This window comes from Dunckerocampus dactyliophorus, chromosome 1 (assembly GCF_027744805.1).
Source record: "Dunckerocampus dactyliophorus isolate RoL2022-P2 chromosome 1, RoL_Ddac_1.1, whole genome shotgun sequence".
NCBI lineage: Eukaryota > Metazoa > Chordata > Actinopteri > Syngnathiformes > Syngnathidae > Dunckerocampus > Dunckerocampus dactyliophorus.
This window is the reverse complement of record NC_072819.1, coordinates 14,121,349-14,143,896: the sequence shown is the minus strand read 5'-3', so window position 1 is coordinate 14,143,896 and position 22,548 is coordinate 14,121,349. Positions and strand designations below refer to the sequence as shown.

The following is a 22,548-nucleotide window of genomic DNA, read 5'->3' as shown; positions in this document are numbered from 1 at the left end:
TTCAAGGATCTTGAAAAATTTGAAGTACAGTGGAAAATTGGTTTGCGTCTGCGTGAGTCCATTTATATTCTTCAACTATTTTTTAATCAGAAAATGTCTTTCCTTGTTAGAATCCTATTAGATAGTGAACAACATGGCAACTGGAAAATATGTTGTCCATCTATGATGTCATCGGTGGTTGACTCTCAAAAACATGTTTTTTAAATAGTTTTATAATTATACGTGCATAAAGCAATTCTAAATGCATATAACTTACAATGAAAGGGCTAAATGAACATTTAAGGTTATTTTTACCTTCATTGAAGACTACTGTTCCCAAAAACACAATGTGGCAGCGAGATACTCGACGGACACCATCTTTCTTGACTTCAGTGCTTCTCCTCTTCTTTATCAAAATGCTGGCACTTGCGACTTTCTTTTCGGTCCATTTTGGGTTACAGTATTGAGGTGAGAAACATGACTGAATTAAAAAAACAACTCATGTCAAAACAGTACGGTGGTGTGGTTGATCTCACTGCCACATCGTGTCTTTGGGGACAGCATATCAAGAATCGCATCTTCAATGAAGGTAAAAGTAACCATAAATGTTCATTTAGCCCTTTCATTGATCATTTACAGTGGCGCTGTGGAGGAATTGTGGCCCACTCATCTGTTTTGGATCATTGTCCTGCTGCAGAACCCAAGTTGGTTTCAGCTTGAGGTCACCAACAGATGGCTGGACATTCTCCTTCAGGATTTTTTGGTAGACAGCAGAATACATGGTTCCATTTGTAGTCGATATTTGTTTTTTTTATAATCTATATTTTAGTCTTCCAAGTCCTGAAGCAGCAAAACAGCCCCAGACCATCACACTACCACCACCATATTTTACTGTTAGTACTGTATGATGTTCTTTTTCTGAAATGCGGCATTACATCACCAGATGTAATGGGACACACACCTTCCAAAAAGTTCAACTTTTGTCGCGTCAGACCACAGAGTATTTTCCCAAAGGTCTTGGGGGTCATCAAGATGTTTTCTGGCAAAACTGAGACGAGCCTTAATGTTCTTTTTGTTCAGCAGTGGTTTTTGTCTTGGAACTCTGCCATGCAGGCCGTTTTTGCCCAGTGTCTTTCTTATGGTGGAGTCATGAACACTGACCTTCACTGAGGCAAGTGAGGCCTGCAGTTCTTTGAATGTTGTTGTGGGGTCTTTTGTGACCCCTTGGATGAGTCACAGAGGCACTCTTAGGGTAATTTTGGTTGGCCGGCCACTCTTGGGAAGGTTCACCACTGTTCCAAGTTTTCGCCATTTGTGGATAATGGCTTTCACTGTGGTTCGCTTGAGAAATGGCTTTATAACCTTTTCCAGACTGATAGTTCTCAATTAATCTCACTTATGTTTTAACGGGGGGAAATCAATTATCCACACAGGCCCATGTAAGTTTGGATTATTTTTCTCCCTTAATAATAAAACGTTTTATTTTAAAACTGCATTTTGTGTTCAGTTGTGTTGCCATTGAGTAATATTTACATTTGTTTGATGATCTGAAACATTTAAGTGTGACAAACATGCAAAAAAAAAAGAAATCAGGAAGGGGGCAAACACTTTCACACTGCTGTGTATGTATTTATATGCATTTAGAGTTCTTTTCTGCATGTCAAACTATAATTGTACAGTCGTCCCTCATTTATCAAGGTTAATTGTTTCCAGACCTGACCGTGATAAGTGATAAGTAGGATTCAGTATTAATAAACTGAATATTTTCATAGTTAATGCATAGAAAACCTGTTGATAACTTTCTAAATATGTTTTTTTAAACATTATTAGAGCCCTGTAGAAATGAAATAACACCCTTCCAGTTACCTTTACACTACTATTGTCCTCTGTTTACACCACATTGCGCAGGTTACGGGATCACTGCAGGGACATAAGAGACAGGCGCCCCTAGCATACCAAGCGACTGAGCTAACTACTTAACCGCTCCGATTTACTTATTCTAAACTTAAGTAAGTTTTTGAATGGGGAAGAAGGACAAAGTAAGAAGCCAAAAACATACCACTTCCACATTGAATGTGAATGCCATGAAACAGCAATCATTTAGCAAACAATTCATTTTTGAAAAAACGCGATAGAATGAAGGAGCGATGTTCAAACCGCGATGTAATGAGAGACGACTGTAAAACTATAAAAAGGTGTTTTGTGTTAACATTTTTGGCTTTCTGGAACGGATTAATTGGATTTACATTATGTCTTGTGGGAAAAATTGATTTGGTTAGCGTCTGAGTCAGACCTTCTGGAACAAATTATTGACACTAACCAAGGTTCCACTGTACTGTAAAAAGCACATCGCTGTGCTCTGTCACTCCCTCTCTCCCTCTCGCTTGACCCTTCTGCACCTCACTCTGCGCGATGTGGCTAGGGGAGCCGGTGTACTAGTATCTCCGGCCGGGTTTTGGGGACTGGGCTTCTGGCTGGAGCTTGTGGGTTGCTGCCTGGAGGGCGGTGAGGTGTACGGGCGGGTCAAAATGCATGCCTGTTGGTCACTCTCGCACAGGGGCGGGCACAATACATTTTTTTTCTGAAATTCTCGCGATCAACTGGCCAAGTCCCAAAGATCTACCAGTGGCTCGTGATCGACGGGTTGGTGGTTTAAAAGATGTATTTAAACAAGAAGAAAGCTAACCCATTTTGTAGACTTTTACTGCGCTGTTAAAGAATCATGTCACATTGTAAAGAAACACTTTTGAAGTAAACATTTTTTTCGTGTCATGTTTTGTCAAAGTTAACCAGACTTTGGTCCAAACAAGTCCAGTTGGGGGTACAGGTGGTCCCATCCATGGATTCATCCCTCCAGGCAGGTCCAACCAATAGGTGGCGCTCTGGGTCCTTTTGGCTTCTGAACGCGATGGTTAAATTCTAAAACACGACATGAATAAAGTAACCATATGACATTGTTAGTCCGGTCTAAATGCTGACATTAGCATGCTGATAAATGACAATTATTATTATTGCTAGTGTGGCTGCAGCGAGCGCCACTGTAGCATGACGATCAGAAACACGCTAACGACTAGCTAAGAGTGAGCTAGCTGCTAGCTTACATTACTGAGCAAGATCATAGAAATAAATTGTACATGGTAATTGGAATGAAGTTACTGACCGAGATGTGTCGCCGAGGTGGACAAATCTTCGTAATCATTGTTTACGGACGACAGGTGTGTATCTGGAAAAGGCCCAGGGTTAAAGGTCAGTGTCAATATTTAGTTTAAATGACACATTTCAGTTACCTGACACTGCTAAAGCTGGTTCAGCATCATGGATGGGGCGGGCGTGAGGGGCCTGCGGCGGCAGAATAGCGCTGTAGAGCGGCAGATGGTCGTTGTCATAGTGATGGGAGACGCTAGAGGACATGGGACAGCGTTGTGAGCACTCCACTTAAGGCTGAATTATGCCACAGCGTAGTCACTATGATGGCCCTTCTGACAGCATCCTGTGATAGATCTTCGGCAGGGGCTGAGCATGTAAATTGCAATTCTCTGCCAAAACACTAGGGGCGCTGTTTCCTAAGACTGAGAAACCACAACCCTCATGGACTAGGTATTTATCTGCAAAGGTTCAATCAGGGCAACTGACCTCTTCTTTTTTTTTTGAAGACATTTTCACCTTTCGTCCAAAAGGCTTCAGTTAAAAAATTTTAGATGTGGAGATTCTCTATTTATGACCCCGGTGGATGTGTCCAATGGATGTGGTGGATGTGGGTGGTCTCAATAGGTTCATTGCTATGGTGGCCCAGTGTTGCTGGTGAACAACTGTCCTGCATAGCAATAGGTTGTTCGACTCCCAGCTGACTCTGGGCTGGAAGAAAGGATTGTTTGGTCTCTCCAATGTAGGGGTCACTGTACTGCATAAACAACATGACTAAGTTTGCTTCTTGGGATTTTGTCCTTGGGGTGAACCAGCTTTCGTATGAGGGTGTTGGTGGGCTTTAAATGCATCGGCATGTGATCTTCGGAGAAAATCCTTCTCAGAAGGACAAACCAGCCACGTACGGGACCACCACATTCCGCCTCTTCTTTCTATCCTTAGGCTCAGGTGTAGAGGCTATTCTTCTCCTGATGGATTTGTCAAAGGCCCAGTTAGGATAGCCACCGTTAGAAAGAGCCTTGCTGATGTCTGTTTGTTCCTTCTGTCTTCCGTTGTCGGTGGTGGGAATCTTCTGTGCTCTGTCCTTGAAGGTTCTCATAACCCCTAGCTTGTGCTCTAGCGGGAGACGGGAGTCAAACAGCAGGTACTGGTTTGTGTGGGTAGGTTTTTCATAGACCCCAGTATTGAGGTCTATGAAATATTGAGGTCCCTCCTTCGCCGCCCGCACCCCGCAATCCAAAAACAGCAACGCGTTCTTTGTTTTCCTGAGTGAATCAGATGTTTCTGTCCAGAGTTGATGCGGTTTTACTATTGACCCATGTGTCGTCAGCATATCTGAACCAGTGGCCGGGCTTCTAAAAGGGTCCAGTGCTTTTCTTTGCACTTCTTCCACAACGGGGGAGACCGGTGAGTACGCGGCACAGCTGGGTTTGTTTTTGCTTGTGGAAACATTTGTTGAATTGGAAGTAAGTATTCCGAAGGCAGTTTAGGTAAATCGCATACCTGGTCTGAAGTGACGTTGATTCTGTCCTGTAGGCTGGAGTTTTGTTTCAGCCGTTCCCTGACTGCATGAATGGCCACAGTGGCGGGCATGCATGTGAACAGCGAGGTGACGTTGAATGTTAATAACGAATCAAGTGATATCCCGATTGTGTTGGAGCTGGAACTAATTTATTGTTTTGGCGTACTTTTGTTGCTTGGAGGGACAAAATGGAAATGATGTACTACAAAAACCCGGCCAATCACAACTCTGCAGTCTGTGTCACCATTGATGAGGTTAGAATTTTTGCACATGAAGCTCTGCAAGAGGGTTTGGAGGTGGCGGAGCCAGTGACGCGGTGGCATAATTCAGCAAACAGGGCGCTTAGCTCACCTGTAGCCATCAACGTACCTATTTCCTGCCCGTCTGGGCGGGGCTACATTGGAGTGGGCGTGGTCTTCTGCTGGTGGGCGGGGTTGTTTGGGCTTGTTGACCACGGCGTACATGTCATTCATGTTGTTGACAGGTCACCAATGCTAATGCTAATGTACAGTATGTCACAAAAGTGAGTACACCCTTCACATTTCTGCAAATATTTGATATCTTTTCATGAGACAACGCTAAAAAAATGACACTTGGATACAATGTAGTCAGTGTACAGCTTGGATAACAAGCTGTAAATGTACTATCCCATCAAATTAACTCTGCCTAAGCCGCTGGCAACAAAGCAAGTAAAATGAGTGAATATTTAGTGTGGATATCATTATTTTCCAACACTGTCTTAACTCTCTTCGGCATGGACTTTATTAGAACATCACAGGTTGCCTCTGGAATCCTCTTTCAGGCCTCCATGATGACATCATGGAGCTGGTGGATGTAAGACACCTTGCACTCCTCCTTCCATTTGAGGATGCCCCACAGAGGCTCAATAGGGTTTAGGTCCATCACCTTTACCATCACCTTCTTTAGCAAGGCAGTGGTTGTCTAGGAGTTGTGTTTGGGGCCCTGATCATGCTGGAATACTGCCCTGCGGCCCAGTTTATGAAGGGAGGGCATCATGCTCTGCTTCAGTATGTCACAAATTCTACATGTTGACATTTATTTTCCCTCAATGAACTGTAGATCCTCAGTGCTGGTAACGCTCATGCAGCCCCGACCACCATGCTTCACTGTAAACAAGACACACTTGACTTTTATGCTGCTGCACATGCTTGATACTATCTGAACCAAATAAATGTATGTTGGTCTCATTAGACCACAGGACGTGGTTCCAGTAATCTATTTCTTTCTGCAAGCTTTCTTGTGCATCATCTTTAGAAGAGGCTTCCTTCTGAGATGACAGCCATGCAGCCAATTTGATGCAGACTGCAGCGTATGGTCTGACCACTGGCAGCACGAAGCTGGACAGCCTGACATCTGTGGCAGAGCAACGGACATTGAGGAGGCTTCTTTCCATCGTGGACAACCAGCATCATCCAATGCACAGCATCATCTCCCGAGAGAAGAGCAGTTTCAGTGGCAGATTACTATCACTGTCCTGCTCCATTGGTAGACTGAGCAGATCATTCCTCCCCCACAACATGCGGCTTTTCAACACATGTTGGGGGAACGATGATTACCTCATTATGTATTACTGCACTATACATCTGAAGTGATCTGTTCAGTATTTATTTAGTCTGATTCTATTTCTTAGCTTTCTTTTCTTATCTCTCTTGTCTTGCCTTGGATGTTTTATTTTGCAGAGCTGCTGGAAATGTGTATTTCTCTTGGAGATGAATCAAGTACATCTATCGCTCTTTCTTGATATGACGCTGAGCACGTGCACTCATCTTCTTTGGTGGACCATTGCAAGGTCTGTTCTGAGTGGAAGCTGTCTTGTTAAAGTGCTTTATGGTCTTGGCCACATTCCTGCAGCCCAGTTTCAGGGTGTCGGCAATTTTCTTAAAGCCTAAAATAGCTTTATGTAGAACAACACAACAAATCATTTTTTCACATCCTCAGAGAGTTCTTTGCCATGTTGAGCTTCCAGTGACCAGCAATGGTCCCTGTAAACTGCACGCATGCGCAATCGCAATCCATGCAGCGCACAAAATAAATTCCAACCTGAACCGTAAATGAAATAAACACATAATAATAATAATAATAATTTATTCTGTACCATTTTGCAATGCAACTTGGTGAGTGACAGGGAACAACAATGATGAACGTCGTCCAGCCAATGAAAAGATCCTGTTTGCGCGTATTTACTTCCACAGACAATCAATTCACATTAATTGACAGCGCGTTATGTAGTACATGCTGCTGTTTTGCAGGTTAGCGTATAGCTAATGCTGCTTGCTAACAATGTATTATGGCAAAAGAAATGGGCAGTGCAACAGCGACTCACCAAGCCAAAGTAAAAAAAAAAAAGGTGGAGTGGCTGTCGGAGAGGCTACAGAACACCCGCGCAACCCTAGCTAGGATAAGCGGTATAGAAAATGGAAGGATGGATGGATGGGTGTCGAAGTATGTGCAAACAGAAGAACAAGAGGAGAGATTTTTTTTACATATGTGAATGAGAAAGGGCAGTTTTGTGAGTGAAAAGTGTGGACTGAATGTGTGGCGTTACCAGTGGTGGTTGTGGCTGGAATGACGCCCTGGGAGGACTGAAGCTGTGCCACCCCCAACTCTCACCCCCACCCCCGACACAAATTCAAACTACTAGTTTTTCTTTACAAAGCCAAGTTTTTTTAAAAATAATTAATTACATTAATTAATGTAATTAATTAAAAACTATACTGTATGTATTAAGTTATACATTGCCACAAAAGCCTACAAAATATGTTAAGAAATAAGCAAAAGTATGCGCCAAATATTTCACAAGCTCTCCTGACAACGCATTTGACTTAAATCCACATTTGCACAATTAAAACTCTTATTTAAAAAAAAAAGTGATTACATTTATTAGTTTTGCAGAGCTGCTGGAAACGTGAATTTCTCTTCTATCTAGAAAACAAATGAACAGCAGTTAGTCAATAGCCATCAAGTAACTTAGCTTATTTGATCCCTTACTGTACGTTCCATAATGTGGTGTCATGTTCAGTGTGCTGCGCTGCTGCCCTCTGGCTGTGTTTCTTTGCAGCACACCCCTAAGTCTGCAGGTGGGACTAATTGGGCACACCTGCAGACAATTAACCGGCTGCCCTTCTTAAACTGCAGCCAGACTCGATGCCACTGCCAGATTGTCGTCAACTCTACGCCAGCTACCTGCTCTTCCCAGCATCTAGTCCTTCGTGTTACTACTCTGTGGTCCTGTTTTTGCCTTGTGTATGCTAGTTCCCTGCAGTTGTGTTTTCCCTGCAGTGGTGAGTGTTTTACTGTTAATGGCTTCCTGCTTGAGTGTTCAGCAGTGACCTAGTTTAGCCCTTTTTTCCTCTGCCTACGTTTTGTGCAGCTATTTGAGTCATTTTTTCCTGCTAGCGTGTTAACCGTAGTATCCTTAGCTTTCATTCATTTTCCCCGCAACTAGCTCCGGGAGGTTTCATGTTGTACTTTTGTAGTTTCGCTGTGTATTTTCGACTCTGCATATTGAAATCCAAAACCCGGCACAGCCGAACCGTCACATGTGGTGTACATAAAGTGATGCTATAGGTGAGTATTAGTAAATAGGATTTGTTTTTCTTTCCCCCCCCCTTCGCGGCGCCCCCTAGAGAATGCCGCCCTCCGCAATTGCTCATGTGAGCCATAGCTAGAACCGCCACTGGGATGCATACAGGATGCATCAGTACTGCAAGTTGCCTCCCGTTTGACATTTCTCTGTATTTTACTGTCCGATTAGCAAGAATAATGATGTCACATTTACATTAGAGACGTTACACAGGCTGTAGAAAATCATGGTGTGTCATCATACATACAAACATCATAATATGTTTCTGCAATGTATTATTGGTGCCATACTGACAAACAAACTTGCAGCTGTCATGACCCGACTCGGTATGTTCTCAGACGGTAGTCGGGGCTTGCACGCTAAACCGGGAAGCCACGCTTATGGTGGCTGTCACTGCGCAATACGCACCCGGAACGCAATCGGTTCCGTGCATGTGCAAGGTTACGTCACTTCCTCCTTTAGCTAATTTTTACAACAGCGCTTCTGTGACATCACGTGCTGTGGTAGTTATTTTTTAAATGTATGAACATAAATGATCAATAGCCATACTTAATATATGTAATATTTTGGGGAGGTTATTTTATAAGTGACTCTTGTTTTAAAAAAAAAAAAAAACTTTGTTAGTATGCGGATGTTTCTATCGTCTAATGACATCCACTAAGACTGAGCTACGTAAAACCTTACGCAATGCACGTAGTGCAGACATAAACGTCATATCCAGTTACGTGTAACATACATAAATAAATAGAATAAAACACATAAAATGCAGTTATATTTCAATGTAAACAACTACACTGCTCAAAAAAATTAGAGGAACACTTCAAAAACACATCAGATCTAAACTGGGGGAAAAATGATCTTGAATATCTTTCCTGATAATAAGTGGGTGATGTATTAGTAACAAAATGATGCCACATAATTTGATAGAAATGGAAATGATCACCCTATAGAGGGGGGAAATCAAAAACACCCCAAAAATGAAAGTGAAAAAATGATGCAGCACACTGGTTCATTTTGCTAAAATGTCATTGTAGCAACTCAAAATGATTCTCAGTATTTTGTGTGGCCCCCACGTGCTTGTACGCATGCCTGACAACGTCGGGGCATGCTCCTAATGAGACTACGGATGGTGTCCTGGGGGATCTCCTCCCAGATCTGGACCAGGGCATCAATGAGCTCCTGGACAGTCTGAGGAGCAACCTGGCGGCGCTGGATGGACCTAAACATAATGTCCCAGAGGTGTTCTATTGGGTTTAGGTCAGGTGAACGTGGGGGCCAGTCAATGGTATCAATTCCTTCATCTTAACGTTTTTGGTAGTGGAACGGGGATGTATATTGCTACCGTAAAATAGACTGACGGATGGCATAGATTGCGGGGAAAAAAAAATGTCACCGAAAAATAGGCCAACCGGAGACGAGTTCTGCACATGCATAGAACCCACTTGAACCGATTGCGTTCCGGCTACGTATTGCACTGCGACAGAGGCCTCACTGTAGGATTCTGCCATGTATTTGATCAGGAAATCTTCTAATTCAGCAATTAATTGGAATCATACAGAAAATACACATAACACAATTAAAATGACAAATATTCATATTTATTTTACGTTATTCATTTTTGTATTTTTAATCCTGACAGGTGATGACCGCCTGCTTCACACTGCTTACGCCGGTGCTCGAACACAAGAGCTTTGGAATGGGAAACGAGAGTGCTGACCGTTGGGCCAAAAGCCCAGACTGTCCAGCATTCAGCACAGCTCTTAGGACCGAGGGAGTGAGGTTTACCAACATACACTTACGTGTGCAGCGCCTCACTGGCTGGCATTCATTGTACACTGACTAATTTACATTGTATCAAGTGTCGTTTCTTTGTTGTCCCATAAAAATATTTCAAATTTTTGCAGAAATGTGAGGGGTGTACTCACTTATGTGACATACTGTAGCCTCAGCTCTCTTCCTAATCTCCTTCCTTCCTTAAAGCGCGTTCCTTTTCCTGTTACTCCTCCTTTGCCTTCTCTTCCATACTAGAACGCAACACAAGTCAAACAACGTAGACCACCATAAAATGAGACGACTTATCCTCCATGTTTTCTGTGGTCCAGTCCAACGGCGGCTCTTTCCAACTGAAGTTCATTTACAGGATTTACAGGAAGTAATGTTATTTCCTCTTTCTGGGCTGTCAAAGCACGTGACCTGTGACCAGGCTGGTTTATTTGCGTGCAGCGCGACGTCATGTACCAGAAAAAAACATTTACAACAAATGACGTCAAGGAGGGGAAAAGCAGCAACGTGAGAGCTCGGATTACAAAACACTGGCAATACTAGCAATTATACTGCACTTTGTCTAGCCCTGACAAGCAAAGTTCGATGTACTTACAAACTGTATGCTTTGGTGTCTTATGTGTCCAAGTTACCATCCTATAAGGCAGGCAGCGTACAGGATCTCGATAGCTACCATGGAGCTCCATTCGATCAAGTTTAAGCGGTGGTTTTATGAGTCTTCTTTGCAGTTATTTGAATAAACACAACAGTAGTTCAAATGTTTGGACAAAATCGGTTACTGAAAAAAAAACAGCTGATGAGGACTTTCGCAATACAAGCTTCAGCTTAATTTAACATGTCATAGGAGGGGCGGAGCTCTCATGATTGACAGGTCGCCAGGTAGCATGTCAAGAGAGCCGTCCTGCCTCCGCCCACTTAAGTTACTCGGTGTGCTGGCACTCTTCCTCTTAAGATCCTTTCTGCTTCGTGGCACACCTGAACGATGAAGAGGAAGAACGTTACAGTCATGTGAGCTCATTCATTCGAAGTCATATTTTACACGTTGTTGGATGTTAGATTATATTTACAGCCCAGTTATCCTCAAATATCACAAAACGACCGAAAACTGCTATTGTATAACTTAGTACTGTATTTGCTTGAGTGACACCTGGATGGTTCGTCTCAAACGCCGACCCTTCCTCACCTCAAAAGCAGGAAAAAGGTGACAACTTTGAATCCACTTCCAGTTTTATATGCGTATGTATATACAGTATAAATATATATATATAAAAATACAAATCCAACCATTACAAACTGAAGTCCTAATTCCCACAACTTCCACAAATACCCAAATACCCAAATTCCAGCCAACTGTCCCAAGACCACCTTACAGGATTTCTGTGACCAGGGAGGGGTGCTGCAGCCGTCCAACTGATCAGATAATCAAGTATTCATAAATGTTAATGTTCTTCATTATTTAAAAACACTTTATCTTTATTATGATGGTGATAATGATCATAAATATTATTCCATTCTGAAACTGGCTGGTCTTTTTCACCCACAATTATGATAATACAAAAGATATTTTTTTTACATGTCTTCTCCTGATTGGACACTTTGAGAGGAAGAGGTCACATGGGAGGTCTTGAGATCAACATCAACAAAGACGAACGAAGCAACAAAGCTGGACGAGGAAGAAAAAACGTGATCGGAAACACCTTGCCATCTAAGCTAGGAATTCAAAACGGTGGTGGTGAGGCTGGTGGTTGTCCAAAAGAATGCAAACAAATATAAAGGAACGGCGGCCACATGGCTTTGCGACACCATCCATCTTCTATGGTGCTTATCCTCACGATGATTGCGGGGGCGGGTACACCCTGGCCTGGTCATGTGACACAATCATATGGCTTTTTTTTTTTTTAAACAGATGAGAAGGCACCAATCACAACAATCTGTCTGCAGACATGGCCGCTCTCACCATCATGTTAGCGTACGTCCGGTCAACTCCAGCAAGGAGACTCACTCACAATCAATAATTCATTCATATCAGTGTGTGAAATCAAAGTGCGTGACTGGTGCATAATCAGTGATCAATAAAAGTGTAAGGCAGCGAGGTGGAGGGAGGAGCTTTGGGATTTCTGCCTCCTGGTGTGCTCAGCGTAGTTAGTGTGTTAGCTGGGCGGAGGAACACAGGAAGGGGAGGAGTCAGTCAGGTTAAAGAGCAAATGTCAGGTCAGGAGACATGCTGTGAGAAGATTCCAAGCTTACTTATGATCTCTGACTTCTTGACAGCAGACATGAAGTGAGCTTGAGAAAGCGAGAAAGATGGGGTAGGAGGGGTCAAGGGTCATTTGACCAGCACTGACTTGGTCTGAAAGGCCTCCATCTGGGTGCGGTCCTTCATTGTGGCGGAAGACGAGTTGAGGTTGGGCGAAGCTTTAGGGAGGCTGTACATGCAGACGGCACTTATGACTAGCCCTGCCCCTACGGCAAACAGTGGGTCCACGTGGAAGGCGAAGAGGTAGATGGACATGATGGTGGAGATGATGATGGAGAAGGACGTGGCAAAGCCTTTGAGGATGTTGTCAGCGTACTTGACCACCACAGCCACCAGGAGGCCTCCAAACGCCTGGTTGAAGATGACGCACCACACCATGGTTGTGTAGCCCGACAGGAAGCTGCGCTGGCTCAGGGCGGCACCGTCATTCCACCACAGTGCCAGCATGCCCAGCGCAATGCCGAAGATGCCCAGCTGTACGTTACGGACCCAAACGGACGCCGAGCTTCGCTTCAGGATCTTCTCAAAGTAGACACCGGCGAATCCCGACGACAAACAGCTGATGACCACCGCACCCAGGCCAGACACGTAGTTCTGATTGGCGTGCTCCGCCTCGTTTCCACCCTGCTGCACCTGCCGGCCAACACAGTGACGGCATGGCAGTGAGGGAAGACCCAACAACCTGTAAGAAGACAGGGGCGTGGCCTACCTGCACAATGGAAACACCCACAAAAAGCAGCAGCAGAGACAACCACTGGACTCTGGTCAGAGTCTTCTTCAGCATCAACACGCTGAACAGTGCTGTGGTCAGGATCTTCAGCTGGTAGGTCACCTGACAAAACACCACCATCATCATCATCGTTATCTTCATCAACCTCCTCAACACCAGTATGACCATCACATCACCATAACCCTCATCAACGCCATAATCTCTATCATCTTCATCGTGACCCTCCTCACCCCCAGTAACACCATCATCACCATATAATCCTTGTCACATCACAATAATCACAATCACCTCCTCATCATCATAATGCCACGCTCACCATGACCCTCATCATCTTCATCAGTTAGTAGTAGTTGCACATGTTGCACACTAGCATGTTACTTGATTATAGTATCAATGTAGCTGTTCAATAACATGTATAACATACTGTATGATGCAAGTCAATTGATCACAGTGGTGGTTATTACAGCATATATCTATGTAACAGTGCAATTATGCTTTTGATGTGGTGACCTCTGACCTGGAAGGTGGCAGCGGGCAGGTTGGAGATGGCGACGTACTGCAGGTTGTTCTGTAGTGTGTAGATGAGCGACAGACCTGCCAACTTCAACGTGTCCTTGTACTGAACAAAGATGGCATCCACCAGGAAGGCCGCTGTACCCTTCACGTTGACTGATGGAGAGAGAGACAAACCTGTTTACGGGTTTAAACTAAGAAATAATTGTTGTGAAGAACACGCCCTCTGTTGTTTAAAGATGGATGGCCACTTATCAAAGAGAAACACACAGAAAATCCAAGTTATCCTTAAATGATTGATTGCTGAGGCTGTTCTTCCTGCCCTCTGCTGGCAGTACACAGCATTACAATAGCCCGTTTTTCAAGAAAAGTACAGGGGCGTTTGCGTTTCCACCACAATTTAAACTTCAGGGTAGTTTATTCTAATTAGGCTGTGTAAATAAACAGTCAATATTAGGTCCGGATTTTTTTTTATTAAATTGGCAGTAAATAAAATACAAAGAAAAAAAGATACAAAACAAGTTGATTTAAAAACAAAGTGCTGAGTTTTACACGAAGTCAGTGAAGGGTTAGGGTTTCTTAGCAAGTCCACAGTGTCCAACAGTCCTCTCTGTGAATGATGATCTCATGAGGGTCACACGAGTCCTTATGGTTCATTTAATCTATAAATAACAATACGTAAAGAACAACTATCAGTGCTGAGCTCAAGTCAACAACACGAAAACATCCAGCTGTAGATTTAGTAGTAGCCTGTTAGCATTCGGATTGTAACCAAATGACAAGTCAATGAATACTGTTACAGCATGCAACCAACTAAATAGTGAATATCTTATATGATTTACCTTCATCCCACTTGCTTACTGCTTCCTCCATTTCGCCACACATCCTCTAGCAATGAGTTTGCAGAGTACTTTGTTGCAGCAGTACGCCGAGTTGGTCATACCGCTTGTTGGTACAGTAATACAGTGGTTAGACCCACTGAAGCTGTTCTTCATCTTCTTACATTATTGCTTCAGTTTCATCAGCTTTTCACCAATTTATTAGGACCCATGTCCAACATTTAGCTCCACCAGCTTGTCGGCTATTCTTCCACAGATTCGGTTGTTTTAAATCGCCGTCTCAAAGTCCCACTCGATATATTCCTCTGCAAATACGTCAAAAGAGTCCATCCACTTCTCGTAGCTTTGCATATTGACATGAAGCTTGTAAAAAAATTTTTTTTTTTTTTAAGTAGATAAGAAGTTTGTAGCGGCACACTGTTTTAAACAGGGATCGCCAACCCGTCAATCTTGAGCTACTAGTCGATCTTTGGGACTTTGCCGGTCGATCACGAGAACATTTCCCCAAAAAATTATTATCATATCAGTGCCTTCACCTCGCGAAGAGCGGTCAACAAGCACACATTCTGTCCACTGAACAAGGCCGTATGCCTGCCTACCGCTGTCCAGGTAGCAACCCGCAAGCCCCAGCAAGAAGCTCAGTCCCGAGAGGAAACCTTTTATCTCGGTTAGGAATGTCTGATATTGGCTTTTTTGCCGAAAAACGATATTGTCCAACTCTCAATTTCCCATTCCGATATCAACCGGTACCGATATGTGTAACATCACATATCTTATTCTTGAGTAACATTGTTGTAAAGTAACAATACTCTCAATACTTTTCAAGAACTCCTCCTCCACCATTACCACCAACGACGTATGCTCGACCACTCCTCTTCAAAGGTAAATAACATTTATCATTACGTATCATATCATTTTTATTATTGTTTTTTTTTATTAATTATCCTCGTTTAATATTACTACTGCATCCAAACTCATATTTACATACATACGCATATACTGTATATGTATACACGTACATGTAGTACCTATATCATTGGTACTATTACCTTTTCTCCGACTTAAGAACAATTCGACTTAAGAACGGTCGTCTGGAACCAATTGTGTTCGTTAGTTGGGGACCTCGTGTATATATATAGAGTATATACACACACATATGTATACACACATATACTGTATATACATACATAAATATAAATATATACATATACATACACACACAGAGTATGGTTTTTCGTCACTACTTTGTGCTCTATAGCTGATGTAATGTGAATTACTACTGTGTTAGATCAATAAAGTTCTTATCTTAGCCATCTGAGAAGATCAAGTACATGGTTTTTGGTGTATAACTGTTTCCCAAGTATATTAATGCGTGTGTAAATGTACAAACGAGAGGCATTAACTTAAATTTCTTTGTAGAAAGGCATTTTATGAAGTATATTCCATTGTATTCACGTACAGCACAGCCTTGCCACATCCAATATGGCGGTGATACTGACGTACATGCCGATATCACGTTTTTATGCCGGTATCGGCCCGATAATATCGGACAACCCTAATCTCAGTAGATTTTGGTGGAAACGGGGGGTATTTTAAACTAGCCAGGTAAATAGCAATGTTCCTCATAAAGTTCCTGCGGTAGAAAAGGGGTTTTTGAGGACATACTGTATCAGGGGGGTCATGTGACTTACGTCTCCTCTGCAACAGGATGATGAGGAGACACGCCAGCACCTTGAAGACCTCCGCCATGACCACAGCCGACGTGGTGAAGAAGCGCTCACCCGGCAACGTGCGCACGTAACGGATGCTGAGGATGAGCGAGGCATTCTGGACCACCAGCACAGTCAGACTAATGTACTTCAACCTGTTGTTTACTGACACACACACACATCACAACAAAACAGTGTTACATCTTAGGAAGTACTATGATTGTCTGCAGAAGGTGAAAGTACAGTAAACTCTCATTTATTGCGTTTAATTGATTCTAGACATGACCATGAAAAGTGAATTACAACCCCTGGCAAAAATTATGGAATCACCAGTCTCGGAGGATGTTCATTCAGTTGTTTAAATTTGTGGAAAAAAAGCAGATCACAGACATGACACAAAACTAAAGTCATTTCAAATGGCAACTTTCTGGCTTTAAGAAACACTAAAAGAAATCAAGAAAAAAAAGATGTGGTAGTCAGTAACAGTTACTTTTTTAGACCAATCAGAGGGAAAAAATTACGGAATCACTCAATTCTGAGGAAAAAATTATGGAATTACCCTGTAAATTTCCATTCCCAAAACTAACACGTGCATCAGATTAGATCTGCTCGTTAGTCTGCAGTTAAACAGGAGTGATCACACCTTGGAGAGCTGTTGCACCAAGTAGACTGACATGAATCATGGCTCCAACACAAGAGATGTCAATTGAAACAAAGGAGAGGATTATCAAACTTCTTAAAGAAGGTAAATCATCACGCAATGTTGCAAAAGATGTTGGTTGTTCACAGTCAGCTGTGTCTAAAATCTGGACCAAGTACAAACAACATGGGAAGGTTGTTAAAGGCAAGCATACTGGTAGACCAAGGAAGACATCAAAGCGTCAAGACAGAAAACAAAGCAATATGTCTTGAAAACAGAAAATGCACAGCAAAACAAATGAGGAACAAATGGGAGGAAACTGGAGTCAACGTCTGTGACCGAACTGTAAGAAACCGCCTAAAGGAAATGGGATTTACATACAGGAAAGCTAAACGAAAGCCATCATTAACACCTAAACAGAAAAAAACAAGGTTACAATGGGCTAAGGAAAAGCAATCGTGGACTGTGGATGACTGGATGAAAGTCATATTCAGTGATGAACTGCGAATCTGCATTGGGCAAGGTGATGATGCTGGAACTTTTGTTTGGTGCCGTTCCAATGAGATTTATGAAGACGACTGAAGAAAACATGCACATTTCCACAGTCATTGATGATATGGGGCTGCATGTCAGGTAAAGGCACTGGGGAGATGGCTGTCATTACATCTTTAATAATGCACAAGTTTACGTTGACATTTTGGACACTTTTCTTATCCCATCAATTGAAAGGGCGTTTGGGGATGATAATGTATCTTGCCATAGAGCAAAAACTGTGAAAACATTCCTTGAAGAAAGACACATAAGGTCAATGCCATGGCCTGCAAATAGTCTGGATCTCAATCCAATTGAAAATCTGTGGTGGAAGTTGAAGAAAATGGTCCATGACAAGGCTCCAACCTGCAAAGCTGATCTGGCAAAAGCAATCAGAGAAAGTTGGAGCCAGATTGATGAAGAGTACTGTTTGTCACTCATTAAGTCCATGCCTCTGAGACTGCAAGCTGTTATAAAAGCCAGAGGTGGTGCAACAAAGTACTAGTGGTGTGTTTGAAGTATTCTTTTGTTGTTGTTTTTTTCATGATTCCATAATTTTTTCCTCAGAATTGAGTGATTCCATAATTTTTTCTCTCTGATTGGTCTAAAAAAGTAACTGTTACTGACTACCACATCTTTTTTTCTTGATTTCTTTTAGTGTTTCTTAAAGCCAGAAAGTTGCCATTTGAAATGACTTTAGTTTTGTGTCATGTCTGTGATCTGTTTTTTTCTACAAAATTAAACAACTGAATGAACATCCTGCGAGACTGGTGATTCCATAATTTTTGCCAGGGGTTGTAGATTAGATTACCTTTTTAATTTTAAATAGTCCTAAAAATTCCTGCTAAGTACGGTTTTCAACGTTATTGTGCTAAATACTATGTTTTTTTGCCAGGAAATACTACATGTAGTGTTTGCATTGTGGTTAGTGTGGGGTGAAAACAAATATGCAGCGCGCTGCTGCACTGCAGTGTGAGGCATATACAGGAAAAATACGGCACGGACTTCCCTGGACTTTGATGATCCAAAAATGTAAATGGCTTCTCTATAAACTTTGATGTTGTCAACAGGTGTTGACAGCCTAAGTTATTATATATTTTGTAGCAGGGTTGTACTTGCCAAGGTCCGTGGGTCGACCACACCTTTTGTCTTGACTCAACGTTAAAGCAATGGGCACCAAAGGTACAATTTTCCGGTATAATATCTGCTCTAACTTCTTTAATATTTGGGGTAGAGAAGTGAATGAGGTATCAAATTAAAAGTTCAAGTCATGCTTTATCAGATAGAATTAACCACAGACTTCATTTTACAAATTTCAAAATGTTGTAATATTGCTATTATTTGAGCCCTCTCAACATGAAATACCACCCATATGGTCACCTTTACACTCGTCTTAGCCAATATTCTAAACATAAAAGTAAATAAGCCATTTAAGACATAAACAAAGACTCGCGCTTGTGTGTTACTGTGTGTTCCGGTGCTAGGGGACTTTTAGTTTGGCGTGCGTTACGGCCACAACAGTAGCTTATGTTGGAGATTATTGTGCCTGTTGTGAGATAATTCAAACCTGTCATTGAATGTCAGCGTGGCCACAACTAGCAACAAGCACATATTCATTGGTGCGTGTGCGCGCGCGATACAACAAACATTACCTGGCGAGGAGGAAGCTCCACGTCAGCACCTGCTCACTTAACTAGCTCTGGCGTTATAGGGTTAGCTTCAGGTGGTCGGTTAAATTTAGCAACTCGTCAAAACGAAAAGTTGTAGTAATTGACCAACACTGTTAATGTTGTGTAGCTAGTAGGAAACATTCTACTGTTTAAGCTTGTATCAAGTAGAAGGATGCTAACATTGGTTCTATCTGAAAACCAAGCCTCCAAAAGGAAACGAGGCATGGTAACACAGTCCAGGCACGGGCATCGCTTACTCGTACTTTCACTGTGGCCCTGTGTCTTCGTCTTGTCCTCGGCCACCTGGTTTTGGTTTCCCCCGGCCATGCTAACGCCCAGCTAACAGCCAACTTGCTAGCTGCTGACGGCGTGAAGCCAACCGGAGGGCCAACCCCGCGTCCTAGCTTGGGTTGACCGCCGAATGTTGGATCCAGGAGGCAGTGTCTTAACTTGGGCCGCGGAACTGCTGGTGGACCCACCGGGTTTGCTGGGAGGACGCTCGATGAGCAGCTGCAGTGTTCGGCTACGGACAGGAGACGACCAAACTATGGCGCGTATTTGATGTGTTTGCTGACTTTGCTTCTATTGCTTTCTCAGCCTACAGCAAAGACGAAGAAGCGATCGTGGGACGCTGTCACCACACCAGCCGGACCGGAAACACGATCGCTTCTGCGCATGCACTTTTTCAGCAAAAAAAAAAAAAAGTAGCTATTGGCAGTCGTAGAAGTCGCCAGATGGCGCAATTTTCGAATTTGCATATCTTTGGGCTATGATGTGAAACTGTAGGAAAAAAAGCATAACCTCGTAGGAGAGACAAAAAAGTGAGTAAAAACACCTTAATTACGTTTAGAACTACAAATAAATGTAATTTTTGTTTTTTTTAATTTTAAACTGTCCATCATTTCATCAAAATTGAACTGTCCCTGGCGAGAAATGTCCAAGAAGCAAAAGAAAAATAATCAGCCATGGATGACAAAATTACAAAAAAAATGCCTGCAAGAAGAAGAATACATTATACAGGAAATGTATCATTCAACAAACTAAAGAAGCAGAAAAAATGAGACATATAAAAATAAGTCGACAACAATCTTGATAGTGTGAAAGACGGAACATTATTATTCAATTACTAGATAAGAATAAAAATAACATTAGAGCAACTTTAAATTTTAAATAGTACTATAAGGAACAGCACTAATAAGCAGGCTACCCTCACTATTTTATGGTTGGAAACACTAATAAGAATGATATGAATGAGGTACTTGAAATGTTTAGAAATATTACTTAAAAATATTGGACCAAAACTGGAATTCCAAAATTGTCGACAATGAATGAATGGAATGATACCATAGATAGGAATCCTAATTCCATGTTTCTCACTGATGTAACTAAAAAGGAAATCACTGACATTGTCAATAATTGTAAAGCAAAAACTTCAACTAACTGTAATAGAATTGAAATGAATGAGATCACAGAACCTCATCCATGCATTCATCCATCCATTTTCTATACCGCTTCTTCTCCTCATTAGGGTCGCGGGGGTATGCTGGAGCCTATCCCAGATGACTTCGGGCAACAGGCGGGGTACACCCTGGACTGGTCGCCAGCCAATCGCAGGGCACATATAGACAAACCCATTCACACTCACATTCATACCTATGGACAATTTAGAGTCTCCAATTAACCTCACCTGCATGTTTTTGGAATGTGGGAGGAAACCGGAGTACCCGGAGAAAACCCACACACACACGTGGAGAACATGCAAACTCCACACAGAGATGCCCAACGGAGATTCGAACCCAGATCTTTCCGATCTCCTGACTGTGTGGCCAACATGCTAACCAATAGGCCACCGTGCGGCCCTCTGTCAAAACATGACAGAAATAAAAACAAGTCCAGGGTCAGGCAAAATGATCTGACACATATGTAGGTTAAATAAAAGGCAAATAAAGTAAAGAAACAAAAAAGTGTTTTTATTTTCAAAAAGTACATATGCCATTTTTTTCATATAATGCCATTCTGTTTCATTATGTTTTAAAAATTAAATCAGTCAAATGGGATCCATTATTGTCCACACACATCAAAATAAAATAATTTTAATATTTGATATTATCTCGGCCAGCGCCTTTCAAACTTTAGACAGCGTAATAATTACATCCAGACTTGCCTCCAGCGTCCACCTTTTATCCTGTCGTTAGGCCCACTTGTTTCATTGATCACACAACATTGCTTCCATCACACGTTCTGACACACTGACAGGACCAGGACGGAATGAGGCTTGAGTGTAATGAGTCGTAATTTAATGACGATTAAGAAACATTTACGTTTTAGATCTCGCTATGTAAAACAGGGTGAGATCCAGCCGGGCGGAATCGCACCTCGCGTCTCGCGTGATTCATGGATGCGTAGAGCTCTGTCCACTATATCTCAGTGTGCCGCGGGACCTGACAGTGCACTGACCCCTTGTGACTGCTTCGGGGCGAGGCGGACCACTCAGCAGCCCCCGCTGCTGCTCAGTAAGAACAGAAACTGCAGAACAATACTTGCTTGAATAACCACGAAACTCTCCAACGACACCAGAAAAAGTATTTTTTTATTTTTTTTTGCGCGTTGATTGACCATAGAGGCCTGACGCCACCGGAAGTATAGAAGTCGCCATGTTGTTTCACCCAAAACAAGAAAGCCGACTGCGATTGACGCGTTCTGCGACATACTGTATTAATAATTTGTTCACCATTACAGTAACACTTTAATACAAATAATTTATAACACCAAAAATAATATTTGGTGTTTAATACAGGCGTTTCTAAGCGCAGTTTTTTTGTCTGTAATATTAAATAGCAGGAATTAAAGTTAAATAAAAATAGTTTAAAAAAATAGATACTTTAAATCGGTAAGCATCTTTTCATCTAAGTAGTTGTAAATGAGCCCTTATTCTCCTTTCGATTTCCACACTGCAATGCTCAGCTCCTAAAGCAATGGGTAGTAACTATGCAGCGAGACGGGTGGATTCCTGCAGCCAGACCCCAACTCTGTTCAAGTCATTTCACCGAGGAGAACTTCGACAGGACCGGCCAGACTGTTAGATGTTACAACAAAATGCAGTTCCAACAATATTTGACTTTCCTGATCATCTTCTAAAGGTATGCTAGCATTTAACTTTGATACTACGTAGATCCTTATCATAACAAATACCTTGTGAACACTGAAATTGACTTGTTATGCATTGTAATTTCACACCATAGAGGTAGGAAAAAACTTAAACTGGAGGGAAATTTTGACATTTGGGAGGAGTAAATTTACTCTGTTTCAATGGAATTTTTGTTAATTCGTATTCATTTTTATACCGAAACATAATAAATGTAGTGAATGAAGATACATGTACGTGTATGTGTGTGTGCTTTTTTTGGGTGACGCAAGATGGCCGACAATGGCTTCGTGCGGTCAGCCGTGACGCCCCTTCCACGTAGTTTAGAGTTCAACGGTGCCGATGAACGTTCCCTCTAAGCTGCGCGCGTGCGCAGTTGCGCACTGATCTTGTGTCCTTAGCGCACAAGAAATCCTTGCCGCGCAGCAACCTGAAATGTAAATAAAATAACACATCATTTATTCTGCAATGCAACTCCTTAAG

The 22,548-nt window shown here is 42.3% G+C and overlaps 1 protein-coding gene across 6 annotated transcripts; it reads right to left on the bottom strand.

Annotated features, from left to right (window-relative positions):
* Nucleotides 1–2,664: 2,664 nt before the first annotated feature.
* On the bottom strand, nucleotides 2,665–19,614 carry slc35a2 (solute carrier family 35 member 2). Of its 6 annotated transcripts, none has more exons than XM_054789814.1 (10): nucleotides 19,178–19,614; nucleotides 16,062–16,244; nucleotides 13,536–13,687; nucleotides 12,998–13,120; nucleotides 12,377–12,921; nucleotides 10,175–11,006; nucleotides 5,015–5,145; nucleotides 3,267–3,379; nucleotides 3,140–3,202; nucleotides 2,665–2,898 (listed from the first exon to the last, which is right to left on the bottom strand). In XM_054789814.1, exons 1-6 carry the CDS (start codon nucleotides 19,245–19,247, stop codon nucleotides 10,979–10,981), a joined length of 1,101 nt encoding a protein of 366 aa, XP_054645789.1. In that variant the 5' UTR covers nucleotides 19,248–19,614; the 3' UTR covers nucleotides 2,665–2,898; nucleotides 3,140–3,202; nucleotides 3,267–3,379; nucleotides 5,015–5,145; nucleotides 10,175–10,978. The 6 variants fall into 6 exon arrangements, with proteins under 6 accessions (XP_054645789.1, XP_054645810.1, XP_054645803.1 ...); XM_054789835.1 differs by having other exon boundaries at nucleotides 12,279–12,921; nucleotides 19,178–19,611; XM_054789828.1 differs by having other exon boundaries at nucleotides 19,184–19,608.
* Nucleotides 19,615–22,548: the final 2,934 nt, after the last annotated feature.

Bases quoted from the DNA above. Each gene is read 5' to 3' on its own strand.
- slc35a2 (XM_054789814.1), bottom strand. From the start codon at position 19,247: ATGGCCGGGGGAAACCAAAACCAGGTGGCCGAGGACAAGACGAAGACA. The intron at 13,121-13,535 runs GTCAGAGGTCAC...GTGTTTTGTCAG, and splicing joins TGCCCGCTGCCACCTTCCAG to GTGACCTACCAGCTGAAGAT. The intron at 11,007-12,376 runs GTCAGTGCTGGT...TTCATCGTTCAG, and splicing joins ATGGAGGCCTTTCAGACCAA to GTGTGCCACGAAGCAGAAAG.